The sequence below is a fragment of the Scatophagus argus genome, chromosome 15 (genome assembly GCF_020382885.2).
Source record: "Scatophagus argus isolate fScaArg1 chromosome 15, fScaArg1.pri, whole genome shotgun sequence".
Lineage (NCBI taxonomy): Eukaryota > Metazoa > Chordata > Actinopteri > Scatophagidae > Scatophagus > Scatophagus argus.
In genome coordinates, this window is record NC_058507.1 from 65419 (window position 1) to 78314 (window position 12896).

Here is a 12896-nt window from a genome sequence, read left to right on the forward strand (position 1 = left end):
AATATTAAAGTAGATATTTTAGTGGGCTTAAAGAGATGCAGAAACAGAAAAGCAGCGTGACTTCCTGTGTGCGTTTCTGTGTGTGTAACAGGGAAAGGGTGATGCCATCACAGCTGTGAAGCTGCTCAGCTGTTTTGATGATCTGGTTGCGGTGGGCACAGCGTCTGGTCGAGTTGCAGTCTTCCAGCTTGTGTCTCCACTTCCTGGTCGTAACAAACAGGTGAGACGTTGGACAGGTGAGTTTCAGAGAGATACAACAGGAGCTGTCTGTAACCAGCAATCAAAGAAAGAAGTTAAAGAATCGTCTGTAAGACTTTACTGGCCAAGTCTTGGAGTGAAGAGTCAGCTGAGGGTCAGTCAGGGTTCATTAAAATGAAACACACCTGTCTCTCTCTGTGAAGTCTTAACACGCTTGTCTTTCTGCTTATGTGTAGTTGAGGCGTTTCGATGTGGTTGGCCTCCATAAAGGCTCAGTCACGTCTTTGGCATGGAGCACCAATGGGATGAAACTTTTCTCTGGAGATGATAAAGGGCGGGTTGTGTTCTCATCTCTGGAACTGGACCAGGTGAAACCTCAACTACACAACAGTTTAACACAATACAATATACTGATATTCAATATAATGTCAGATATGACAAAGAAAAGCAGAAAACTTTTCAGGTTGTGAAGCTGGCTGTAGAGTTTTTTAGAGTTTATAAGTTTTGCTTGAAGAATTACTGATATGATTAATCAGTGAAGACTAATCAGATAATCGAGTGATGTAGCTCTAGATGATACAGACCACCCTGACTCTGTGTGTGTGTGTGTATTTCTGTAGTTGTGGGGACATAAATCGGTTTGCACAGTCAGATTGTGAGGACCTTCCTTACTTATGAGGACAAAATGCAAGTCTTCACAATGTAATTCATTAAATATTAGGGTGAAGAGTTGCTTTAAGGTTAGGTTGAGATTAGGATTAGGTTAATGTTAGGTTAGGATAAGGCAAGGCAAGGCAATGTTATTGTTATGGTCAGGTGGTGGTTAAGCCTCCAGGAAATTAATGTAAGTCAATGTAATGTCCTCAAAAGTGATGAAAATGCCACTGTGTGTGTGTGTGTGTGTGTTTAGGGGGTATGTAAACCTGTGCTGCTGTTTGAGGAGTCCTCAGGTGTGGTTCAGATGGAGTACAGTCACCAGGTGCTCCTGGTCTCAACACAGCAGAGATCTCTGCTTTATTGCACACAGAAACAGGAAGTCCAGCAGCTGGGTACTAAGCCCCGCAAGAGGTAAACACTCTACATACATGGAATGCACAACATGCATGCAACACAGCCCATGATATAGAACGCACACAGTTTTTTTTTATTCGATGTAAATGTAAGAAACCTGCTAAGTTAAAGAGAAACTTAACACTTTGTTAGGGTTGGGCTTGGGTTAAGGTTTATCTAATCCTCACCTTTACACCTTGAACATGACCCCTTCGCTAATTAAAAAACATATGCACAATAGATTTACTATAGACCAGGGGTGTCAAACTCAGTTGCATGTGGGGCCAAAACTCAAAGCACACTTTAGATCGGCCCGCGATCTAGAACACTTTGAACACATTTTTAAACATACAGAATAAAAACAGACAGGAATATCATTCCAAAATAAATAAAATAAATTAATAAATATATATATATGTATGTATATATAATAAAATCTCCTGTCAAAACAAGTTAGAAATACAAACATGCTGCAAAAAACCTTGAAAAAAAGGGCTTTTCTCACAAGAATGTTTGTAATAAACTGAAAAGACTTGCAAGACATTATTGCTTGAGTAAATGGCACATGATCTCACGGAGGACTTCTTATGGCTCAATTAAAGTAGTTGGAATATAGTTTCACATAATGCTAGTGAACTACAATATTTATTATCACCATCAGGCAAAGTTTTATTAACTTTCTTTGTAAAGTGCAGGCCTGGTGTTTGTCACCATATGAGCAGGTAGCAGGTGAGGAGGTTTACCTGTGCCTGACGTATCAGTGACATGTTAAGGATAAACAGAAATAAGCAGAGGAAGATTAGCAACCATTCATTTTATTTTCAGAAAAACACCACCAACACCAGTCTGAAAATGCCGTGTACACACCAACATGTTTCGGGTGATTGTGTTGACAGTGATGTTTGGTCGTCTCACGGCTGCTACCCAGTCCATTCGGCGTCTCCTCGTTAGCTCACACATCCGAGGTCCTTGGGTTTGCATGCACGTAGGAAATGAGAAAAAAAAATCACCCAATCGTTTGTTTTACCGAAGCGATCATGTAAACGATCGTGGCAGTTAACGATACACAGCACATTGGCACCATGTTTTAACTTGTTGAAACAAAACAACAGAACACAAGAACAGCATCACGCAAGCAGCCAGCGTAACCACACTTTTCAGTTGCCCAAAAAGCCCACAATGCATTGCGGTTTTCCCACTCCGTTACATCACCCTTTCGAGCCCGGCGCGGCACTGATGAGCATGTTGTGACCGCTTTCCGACAGGAGGGAGCAGTGCGCTAATTGCGCAAGTAGAGACGTTGTTGTGCTGAAAGTAATCATAAAAGAGCAAGCGAGGCCAACAGCCTCAGTTGTATACAGCAACAGAGCTCGACTTGATTGATGCGGGAATGTTTCCAGGTAGCCAATATTAAAGCAAGGCGGCCGTTGCGCTGCATTATGGGACCTGTACTTTGTGTGTGATCAGCGCTTCATATTGGCGGGCCATTGGTAACAATGATAATAGATCTATATGAAATGAGCTCGCGGGCCCGATATAATTATACGGCGAGCCGGATGTGGCCTGCGGGCCGTGGGTTTGACACGTGTGCTATAGACACATCTAAAGAATGGATCCGGGTGGACATTCTCTGCAGGTACTACCAAACAGACCTGACTCACATGACCTCCTGTCACCATGGAGACCTTGAAGAAAACAGACCAGACTTCCACACGTGTATTAAGGCATATATAAAATTTCTCTAATGTGTCTAAGTTTTCTGCAGGGAATTCATACAAATATATGAATATAAAATATTTTTCATTTCACAAGTTTATCTGATGGATACAAGACGTCTCCTGCTTCACTGTGAAGTCCATGTTCAGTGTTTGTGCACCAAGGGCTTCATGTTTCCAAATCACACTCTTGTACGATGAGTACTGGACCAGGACTGGCTTCCAAGCTATTTGTGATGTATCAAATCCTGCTTGTAAGCTCTGTCTCTTAAAATCGGATTTTCAGTGACCATAGAGAATAGTTACACTCTCGGCAGTTACATTTCACATGTAGACATATAAACACATGGAGAGCAGAATGAGGCAGAAACACACTGATGATAATGAACATTCAAAAGAGATCCAAGATCTGAGGCACTATCCAAACCCAAGAGGCCAGAACAGTGACTAACTGGCTCTGTCAGACATAGTCTGACCAGTCTCACTGCAAGACCAGTCAGAGCAGACCAGATTGTAACACAACGAAAAAAAATAAGTAAGAAGAAACTAAGTAAAGTACGGTAGATCAGAATGTTACCTGATCCTCCACAGAGAGCATCAACTAGCTGAATGTGTAAATAGATTGAGCTAAATATTACTTTGACAAGGACAACAGTCACATAAGGATGGAGAGAGACAAGAACAAAGGTTGGATCTCCTGGAGGATGGACATCCAGGTCCAAGACAGTTGCTGTACATTTTGACAGTAGTTTTAAGTGGATTTTGGCGTAACAGTGCTTCTCCTGTTGGTGGCAGTAGCGGCAGGTTTGGAGCTTGCTTCCTGCCAGGTCTCTGTAAACAGAGCGATCTTCAGGTGTTCGCTGCTCGACCTGGACTCAGACTGTGGAGGTCTGACATCAGAGGACAGGTGGAGGACACCCGACTGCTCAAACCACTCTTCAACACACAGGTAATCAAGGAACGTACTGCCAGCACCTACATTTAGTACTCGTACTACTACAGCAGTAATGTGGGAACCAGACAAATCTGCAAGCTCAGGTTCTCTGTGGGTAATCTATCCAGTATCCAATATCCAATATCTACTTTTCACACAAATTCTACAGATTGTGACATGTAATGACGTCTTGTGTTTCCAAACTTCACATGACCAAACTGACCAGCACATCTGCGCTATATGAACAGATCAATAGTGATGTAATCGTCTAGGTGAATATGCCAGTCAGATTGCTGCATATGGGTCCACCTTGGGTGATGTAAACACTACAACATGAGTTACAGCTTGTAACATGCTGGATGAAAAGTTCATGCCAAAGAATAACCATCTCTAATGAAATGCTGTGTTTTAATGGTGAAAATGGAGAAATTCCTCAGTTATTTCAAGTCTGGCTATGATCTACATGGCTCTTCAAAACTGAGAAAAAAGATTGCAATTCAGATCAAGGATTGTGATTTAACAGATTCTGATATTATTTTTTGCCAGGCCTGTAGTTGGCAGGTTGGACTGGAAGTCCAGTTGTCTAGTTTAAACTACTGAACTCTGTATATGTAAATATCTTATATCTTATATTTTATTTTATATTTTACTATATTTTATATTTTTTGTTGTATGGTGGTTCGGTGGTTAGCACTGTCACCTCATAGCAAGAAGGTTTGAATCCCTGTCTGGGCCCTTCTCTGTGGAGTTTGCATGTTCTCCCCTTGCCTACGTGGGTTTTCTCCGGGTACTCCAGCTTCCCCCCACAATCTCAAAAACATGCACATTAGGTTAATTGGCTACTCTACATTGCCCCTAGGTGTGAAATTCAAGTGTGTGGTTGTCTGTCTTTGTGGGTCAGCCCTGCGATTAACCGGCGACCAGTCCAGGGTGTACCCCGCCTCTCAGCCGTAGTTAGCTGGGATAGGCTCCAGCATACCCCCCCCCCCGCGACCCTGACGAATAAGCGGTATAGAAAATGGATGGATGGTCAGGTGGTGCTATGCTAACCCCTAACCCTAACCCTTACTGAAGTTACTGTTTTCAGGCACTTATATTGGAGCCGTGTAAAACAAATACTTTACTGGTTCTACTGCTAATGTTGCTGCTACTAAGACAGCTAGACTTTGTGTTGAAAACACTTTTTGTCTGTCTACCTTTCACACTCAGATTCCCCAGTTTGAGTTGTTTCCTCGTCCTTGTCCAATCGGAGCTTACCGTCCAGCAGACAGACAGCTCGGCCTGCTCACCTGTTTCCTCAGAGAGGGTTGGATCCTCAGCTGGAATGAGTATAGTATCTACGTCCTCGACTGTCTTAATGAGGTACTACAACTACTATTCTGCTGTGCTAATGAGTCCTCTTTGTGCTTGACTGTCTTAACGAGATACTGGGTTTCCTCTTTTAAAGTAGTGGTTAAGGAGGTTCTAATGTTCTCATGCACAGTTACCACCCCTATACACAAAGATATTTGTGAATTCTTGTTGATTTGTGTTGATTGTGTGAATGTTGAGGGTGTGTGAATCTTAATGACCGAATGCTAACAGTGTGTGAATATTGCTTTTACCTCCACACACACACACACACACACACACACACACTCACTTAAACACTCAAACCAACTTCCTCTGAAAACTCCCCTCCACCAACACAATCCCTCCAAAATGGTACATGTGGCTCAGTACAGTCTTAGTTCACAAGCATGGTGGGATATCAGAAGAAAATAAATAAAAGAATAAACAAAATCATAATTGATTTACAGACAACAAATCATCCACTCAATCTTCAGCCATTATTTTATTTTAGGATAGTCAAGGTCTCACATAATTGAGCAAAGGATTCCATATATAAAAAAATATACCAGTTTTACCTCTAGGTGGGAAAGTTAGATATTCCATGAGTAAAAGTTTGAATTTAACCTGCAGTCGGTGCACCTCTGCTTCTTCAGACTTCGTAGTCAGAAGTCTTGGTAGTGTTCTTCACGGTGATCCTCGGAGTTGCTTTATAATTTAAGCCATAATTCTGCGTCCTGGTCAATTGGAGCTGCTCTTTGGTCTTAAAATCTCAATGTTTTTTCCGACTTCTGCTGAAAAGATTGTGGAAGAAGAAAATCCTACTACCCTCAAAATTGACATTTTTTTGCCACCATAGTGGTGGAACCTCACAGTCATGACACAGGGGTAAGTCTTACGAGACTTGGTTCCCTTTTTTGGTAGGCCTGCTACCCAGAGTGCCCTCTCAGATTTTTGAATCTGTGTCAGTCTTTTCAGTTATCAAGAAAAATCTGGACCTCTCTCGCAATTCAATGTTTCCAGCTTTTTTTGGCAGAAGGACTTGATCTTCTGTCACGTCTGAGATATTTTTTTTCTTTTTGTTTTTATTGTCCTTTATTAATCCCAAGCTGGGAAATTACTTTTCTGCATTTAACCCATCACTGATTGAAACACATGTAACATGCAACATGCAGTGAAACACACAGGAGCAGTGGGCTGCAAACTGGGGGCGGCCGGGGGTTAAGTGCTTTGCTCAAGGGCACATCAGTCGGCTAATTGGGGGGGGCATTATTAATCACTCCACCACAAACGACTTCTTTCCATTTGCCATAATTGTGGCCATAGCGTTGCCTTCTAATGATTTATCCGCATTGCTTGCCCTGGTGCACATCTTTTCCAGGGTCATTTTGGCAATTTTTCAAGCCATTCTAAAGACTTTTGCCCCTGCTTACACACAGATTGAACATCCATCATCATGACACTTGGCATGTTGCCCCAGAGCTGGGGATCAAACCTCCAACCTTTTGACTGATGGAAGATCCACACTACCTCCTGAGCCACAGTTGCCCCTTCTAACCACATTTTTGCCACTTTGATCTGATTAAATGTAAAAGTATAACCTTTTACGCTTTGCTGCTTACGCTGTCTGAATCCTTATTGTGTGTAGTATCTGATCACCTTTGTGTCTGATGCATTCAGGTGATAATTGGAGCCTTGGAGAGCAGTGGAGACATTGTTTCAGTGTCGTGTTGTGACAATGAGATCTTCATCCTGAAAGGGGACAGAGACATTATCCGCCTCTCCAACAGTCCTGAGGGACTGGCATCCAACCGTGAGTGCTGCTGTTGCTACTAGTAGTAATAGTACCACTGCCACTGCTGCATCAGCTACCCTAAACCTACGCTGCCTCTCTTTTGACCTTATGACTCTGCTAATAGATAAATATGATAACATCTCCAACATCCCAGAGGGATTGGCCTCCCACTGTGAGTACTACCAGTACCACCACTACTGTTACTTATAATGGCACTACTACTACATCTGCGATTGTAACTACACCCCATATCCTCCCACTGAAAATACCACTGCTAATACATAAATATAGAACATCTCCAGCCCCAAGAGACTCACCTTCAGCTTTAAGTAGTATTACTTCTGATAACTGCGACTACCATGCTAACCCTGGCCCTTGACTTAAAATAGCTCTGTTAATCAATGATACTAGAACAAACCAACTGCCCTGTGGGACTGACCCAACTCTAAGTACTACAACCAAACACATTATTCTAACAGTAGTAGTGCTAAATCAGTGGACCCCAGCTGTGCTTTTATTTAAAGATCACACAAATGTGCAATTTTTTGTAGATTTTGCAGTTTCCACAAACGGCCAAAAGATGAACTCCTCTCTCTCTATTCTTCAGTGTCTGAGCTCTCTGTCCGTCTGTCATCACCTTTGGCCACACCCACCATCGTCCCTCCAAATGGATCAGTGGAAACAGCTCAGCCAATCAGAACCATGGCTATCATTGTAGAAGGTGGGGGGAAGGAAGAGAGATTAGGAGGGTGGGAGCGGCACAGTGACGAGGGAGAGAAAGAGGAAGAGGAGGAGGGCGTGGAGGAAGTGGAGGAGGTGGAGGAGGTGGAGGAGCAGCTGCAGGTGACTGACACCTGTCCACTCCCTAAGATGTCTCCCATACTTGTTTGAAGTTTATTTATTTAAAGTCTATGTGATGTGAATTGTTGTTCTCAATGTTTGTCCAGGTGATGGAGCAGCAGTCCAGTTTGTTCACCAGCAGCTCTCGCAGCCGCAGCAGCTCTGTCACCTCCTGGGACAGTCTCCGTGGAAATGTCCCTGTGACAACATCCTGGGAGCTGAGCTCCAGACGGTACAGTGCTCCCCTGAACCAGGGGGAGATGCAGCAGGAGCTGGTGGTAAAAGCCATCAGAGTGAAGAAGAAGAAGAGGAGACGACAAGGCAAGCAGACAGACAGAGAGACAGACAGATACAAACAGACAGTCAGGTAGACAGAGACAGACAGACAAGTGATAGAGTCATGACTGACTGAATGTTTTGTCTCTCAGATAGCAGCAGTGGGAGTCGTCTCTCTGAGAGCAGCTACTCAGACTCCATGTTAGTAGTTCTGGACAGCAGCTGTAGCGACGGAGGAAGTGGAACTCCTCAGAGTGACCGGGCGTCTCTCATCTGTCTGGACCTTCAAAACCAGGACTACCCAGAACAAGACCACAACCAGGAAGCACAGGGGGGAGATTTAAACAGAGATGCAAAGGATGAAGAGGAGGTGAAGTCTTCTGCCAGCCAGTCTGGGTTTGTAGCTGACTACCAGTCGACAGCAGTTTTGTTGAGTCTCATCGTTATTTCCTACTCCTGCTCACCATCTGTCTCATGCTTGTTTTCTTGTCCCAGCTCTCTTCTCCCTCCAGGATCCCTGTTCCTCCAAGGTCTGGAGAATCAGCTGAACCCAGGAATGGACTCTGGTCCTGGTGCAGAGGCAGAAGTCATTCCCCCAACCCCGGACGTGGATCTGCTGCTGGAGTGCACCTTCTCCTACATGCATAAAACTGAGGACGATGATGGACAGCAGCAGCAGCCAATGGATGAGCAGGAGGATGAGTTTCTGAGTCCTCTGATTGGAGAAGAGCAGGGGGAGGAGGAGGTGAGTTGATGCTGGAGCTTCGGTTATACATGCATAAGCATAAATATATCATGATATCATCTCTGAGGGCAGTTACAATCAGTTCTAAAGTGAAGTTTACACTAATACAGCTATCAGTTAATTGGATGCTGCCAACAACACTGGAACCCCCACATGTTTAGAACTAGACACCTGCATCTCTCCAGTTTCTGTATAGGACACTTAAATCACTTTTCAACCGATCTCTTCCAGAACAGCCTCCTTACGGGTTAGGGTTAGGCCCATCTCGTACCGCAGACTGAAGAACCCTTGAATTTCCCTCGGGATCAATAAAGTATCTATCTGTCTATTTATCTATCTAACCCCTTTTCACGCTACATCTAAAGATGCCATGACATGCTTACTTTTGTTTGTTTGCACTTCTAAAGTTTGATGACTTCTAATGCTTTTTCCTTTTGTATTTAAATGCCCTCAATATGCCTTTTTTGGACTAAATGGCATGAGCCAAATGAATGTGTCTGTACAGGGTGATGACATGACACCCCCTGTTGGTCTGGTGGACCAGATGTTTTACTCCACTGTGTCCAGTCTGGAAAAAAAACCCAGTATGTCCAGTGACGAAGAGGGAGACATCTACGGCCGTACTGTAGCCCCTGAGGGCAGCAGGGGGGACATCGTCAACTGTCCGTCCAGTCATATGGAGAGGACAATTGACAGACAATTGGACCAGGATGCTCAGGACAGAGACACACACAAACCTGAGCAGGTAAGACTCACCCAGGTGAGACACACGAGAATCTGTCAAACAGGTGACTCTGAGCAGGTACCATACAGCTTTTTTCTTTTCTCTGTCTAGTTGGCTGAAAGCTGGATGGGATATTCAGGACCAGGATGTGGAATACTGAGCCTACAGGTGACTGACAGGTGCGTAGTCAGCTGACTGTCAGGTTACAAAAGTCTTACTTGTGTTTTCAGGTATGTGTAGTGTGTGGACATCAGGTGATTGACATGTATGTAACAGGTGATTCGCAGGCATCTGAAAGGTGACTTGACAGGTGATTCATAGGTTTCTGACAGGTGATTCACAGGTTTCTGACAGGTGATTCACAGGTATCTTTACTTTACACACAAACACGATCAGCAAACACTAAAACAATTCACTACATTGCATAGCTTCTGTCCCATCATTATGTAAACAGATAATTCTGCAATCACTCCTAAAAATAGATCGATAGATGGATATCCTTTATTAATCCCAACCCATCCAATATAAATGAAAAACAAACTATAAAATTACAATTCATTACGAGTAAGACCTGAATCAAGGTAATGTTGGCCTGACTGGTTTTGTATACATTTTATATATATATATTTTTTTTTTTTGACACAATGAGTAAAAGAATGACAGGTGATTCACAGGTTTCTGACAGGTGACATGCATTTCAGGCATGTCTGGTGTCTGGATTTTAAAGGCGGACTGTTTTGTAGCACTCTGCCTGAAACTGGACTCACCTGGCAGCGTTTTGAAGACAATGTGCACCAGGTGGCATTATCACCTTCAGGTGAGCAGCTCACATCACAACTCACAACAATAAACCTAAAATCTTATAAGGTTCCACTTTAAACATTTGATTTATCACCTGTTAAAGCAGACACAGACTGTCAGGTGTGCATGTACTATATTGCCAAAAGTATCCGCTCATCTACCTTTACACGCATTTGAACTTTAGTGAAGGCCTCTTTCGGGTTGAGGTCAGGGCTCTGTGTTGGCCAGTCAAGTTCATCCACACCAAATTTGCTCATCCATGTCTTTATGGACCTTGCTTTCTGCATTGGGGCACAGTCATGTTGGAACAGGAAGGGGCCATCCCCAAACTGTTCTTACAAAGTTAGGAGCATGGAATTTTCCAAAATCTCTTGGTATGCTGAAGCATTCAGAGTCCCTCTCACTGGAAGTCAGGGGCCAAGCCCAGCTCCTGAAAAACAACTCCGCACCCTAATCCCCCCTCCGCCAAACTTCACGCTTGGCACAATGCAGCCAGACAATTACAGTTCTCCTGGCAACCGCCAAACCCAGACTTGTCCATCAGATTGCCAGATGGAGAAGCATGATTCATCACTCCAGAGAACGCGTCTCCACTGCTCTAGAGTCCAGTGGTGGCGTGCTTTACACCACTGCATCCGACGCTTTGCATTGCACTTGGTGATGTATGGCTTGGATGCAGCTGCTCAGCCATGGAAACCCATTCCATGAAGCTCTGTGCGCAATGTTCTTGAGGCCACAGTTTGGAGGTCTGTAGTGACTGACTCTGCAGAAAGTTGGCAACCTCTATGCACTATGTGCCTCAGCATCCACTGACCCCACTGTGTCATTTTACATGACCTACCATGTCATGGCTGAGTTACTGTCATTCTCAGTCGATTCCACTTTGTTATAATACCACTGATAGTTGACTGTGGAATATTTAGTAGCGAGGAAATTTCACGTCTGGACTTTGTTGCACAGGTGGCATCCTATCACAGTACCATGTTGGAATTCACTGAGCTCCTGAGAACGGCTCATTCTTTCACAAATGTTTGTAGAAGCAGTCTGCTTGTCTAGGTGCTTGATTTTATACACTCATGGCCATGGAAGTGAATGGAACACCTGAATTCAATTATTTGGATGGGTGAGTGAATACTTTTGGCAATATAGTGTATATGTAGCATTAGCTAGATGCTAACTGTTGCCCATTCCACCAGGTAATCTGCTGTGGAAGGTGGAGCAGAAGAGCATGACAGCGTTTGCTTGTGCTAAAGTATCAGTTAAAGGAAAACGTCATTGGTACAAAGCTGTGGAGCAAGCAGCATTCGTGGCTCTGAGCGACGATTCCGCCTGGATCATCCGGACCAACGGAGACCTCTACCTGCAGACAGGTAGCGTTGCCTACCTATGTGACTGTCTCTCATGATCAGTAAGAACGACCTGCTGCTGTGAAGAAACAGGAAACGCAAAGAAACTCAGCAAGGTGTTGATTCAACAAAGTGTATTATAAGTAATAATAACTGAAGGATGAACTAAAATGATGTGCTGAGAAAAGCTAAATCGGCTCTTTAAAAAGCCTCTGGGATGAGCCCGAAACAGGCTGTTTGTGTGAGGTCAGGAACCTGTTTGGAGGTCCTGGTTCTCCCAGGATAACTGGGCTCCAAATCAGAATCAGAATCAGAATTCCTTTATTTAGCCCCGAAGAGAATCGGGTGTTTCTGATGATAATACTTATGTACCGATATTTTTATTTAAATAAGTCTAAGGTTTTGAATGCAGGACTGACCCTAACTTGACAGCCGGATCGGTGCAGCGACAGCAGTAATGCGGTCATTGTATCGGTCCATCGTGGTAAAGAGGAAGCTGAGCCGTTAGGTGAAGGTCTCAATTTACTAGTCAGTCTACGTTCCTATCCTCACCTATGGTCATGAACTTTGGGTCATGACCAAAAGAACAAGATCTCGGATACAGGTGGCTGAAGTGAGCTTCCTCCACAGGGTGGCGGGGCGATCCCTTAGGGATAGGGTGAGGAGCTCTGTCACCTGGGAGGAGCTTGGAGTAGAACTGCTGCTCCTCCACATTGAGAAGAGTCAGTTGAGGTGGCTCGGGCATCTGTTTCGGATGCCCACCGGGAGGAGGCCCAGAGGAAGACCCGCTACATGCTGGAGGGGCTATGGCTGGTTCTGGATAAAGTGGAAGAAGATGGATGGGTGGATGGATGGATGGACTTTCACTTTCAGTGGGGTATTTTCACAGTGTGGTATTAATACCTTTACTTAAGTAAAGGTTCTGAATACTTTTGTCCATTTCCATAGCAGTTAAGACATTTTTCTGTAATGGCTCTCCTAGACCACGCTGTGATCTGTAGGAACAACATCAACAGTCTGATGTTGGGTTGTTGGGGGTTCTGATGTTGCTTCTATTGAAGAGTAATGTCTCTTTGTGAGCAGCAGGGGGCACCCTGGTGATGTCTGTTTCAAACTGAACTTACAGCTTTACAGAGTTTTACT

General features: G+C 44.0%; 1 protein-coding gene across 5 annotated transcripts in view; it reads left to right on the forward strand.

Annotated features, from left to right (window-relative positions):
- The window catches only part of tecpr2 (tectonin beta-propeller repeat containing 2), a 29979-nt gene that overhangs the window by 9151 nt on the left and 7932 nt on the right, over positions 1 to 12896 (forward strand). For 4 of the 5 annotated variants that reach the window (XM_046413570.1, XM_046413571.1, XM_046413574.1 and 1 more), the window contains 14 exons: positions 92 to 220; positions 435 to 566; positions 1109 to 1266; positions 3759 to 3912; positions 5107 to 5259; positions 6907 to 7039; positions 7629 to 7864; positions 7969 to 8182; positions 8290 to 8533; positions 8633 to 8882; positions 9388 to 9627; positions 9718 to 9785; positions 10308 to 10423; positions 11604 to 11777. In XM_046413570.1, the coding sequence (XP_046269526.1) occupies positions 92 to 220; positions 435 to 566; positions 1109 to 1266; positions 3759 to 3912; positions 5107 to 5259; positions 6907 to 7039; positions 7629 to 7864; positions 7969 to 8182; positions 8290 to 8533; positions 8633 to 8882; positions 9388 to 9627; positions 9718 to 9785; positions 10308 to 10423; positions 11604 to 11777 (2401 nt within the window). The remainder of the gene's footprint in view (positions 1 to 91; positions 221 to 434; positions 567 to 1108; positions 1267 to 3758; positions 3913 to 5106; positions 5260 to 6906; positions 7040 to 7628; positions 7865 to 7968; positions 8183 to 8289; positions 8534 to 8632; positions 8883 to 9387; positions 9628 to 9717; positions 9786 to 10307; positions 10424 to 11603; positions 11778 to 12896) is intronic. The other variant, XM_046413575.1, reaches the window with a different exon arrangement.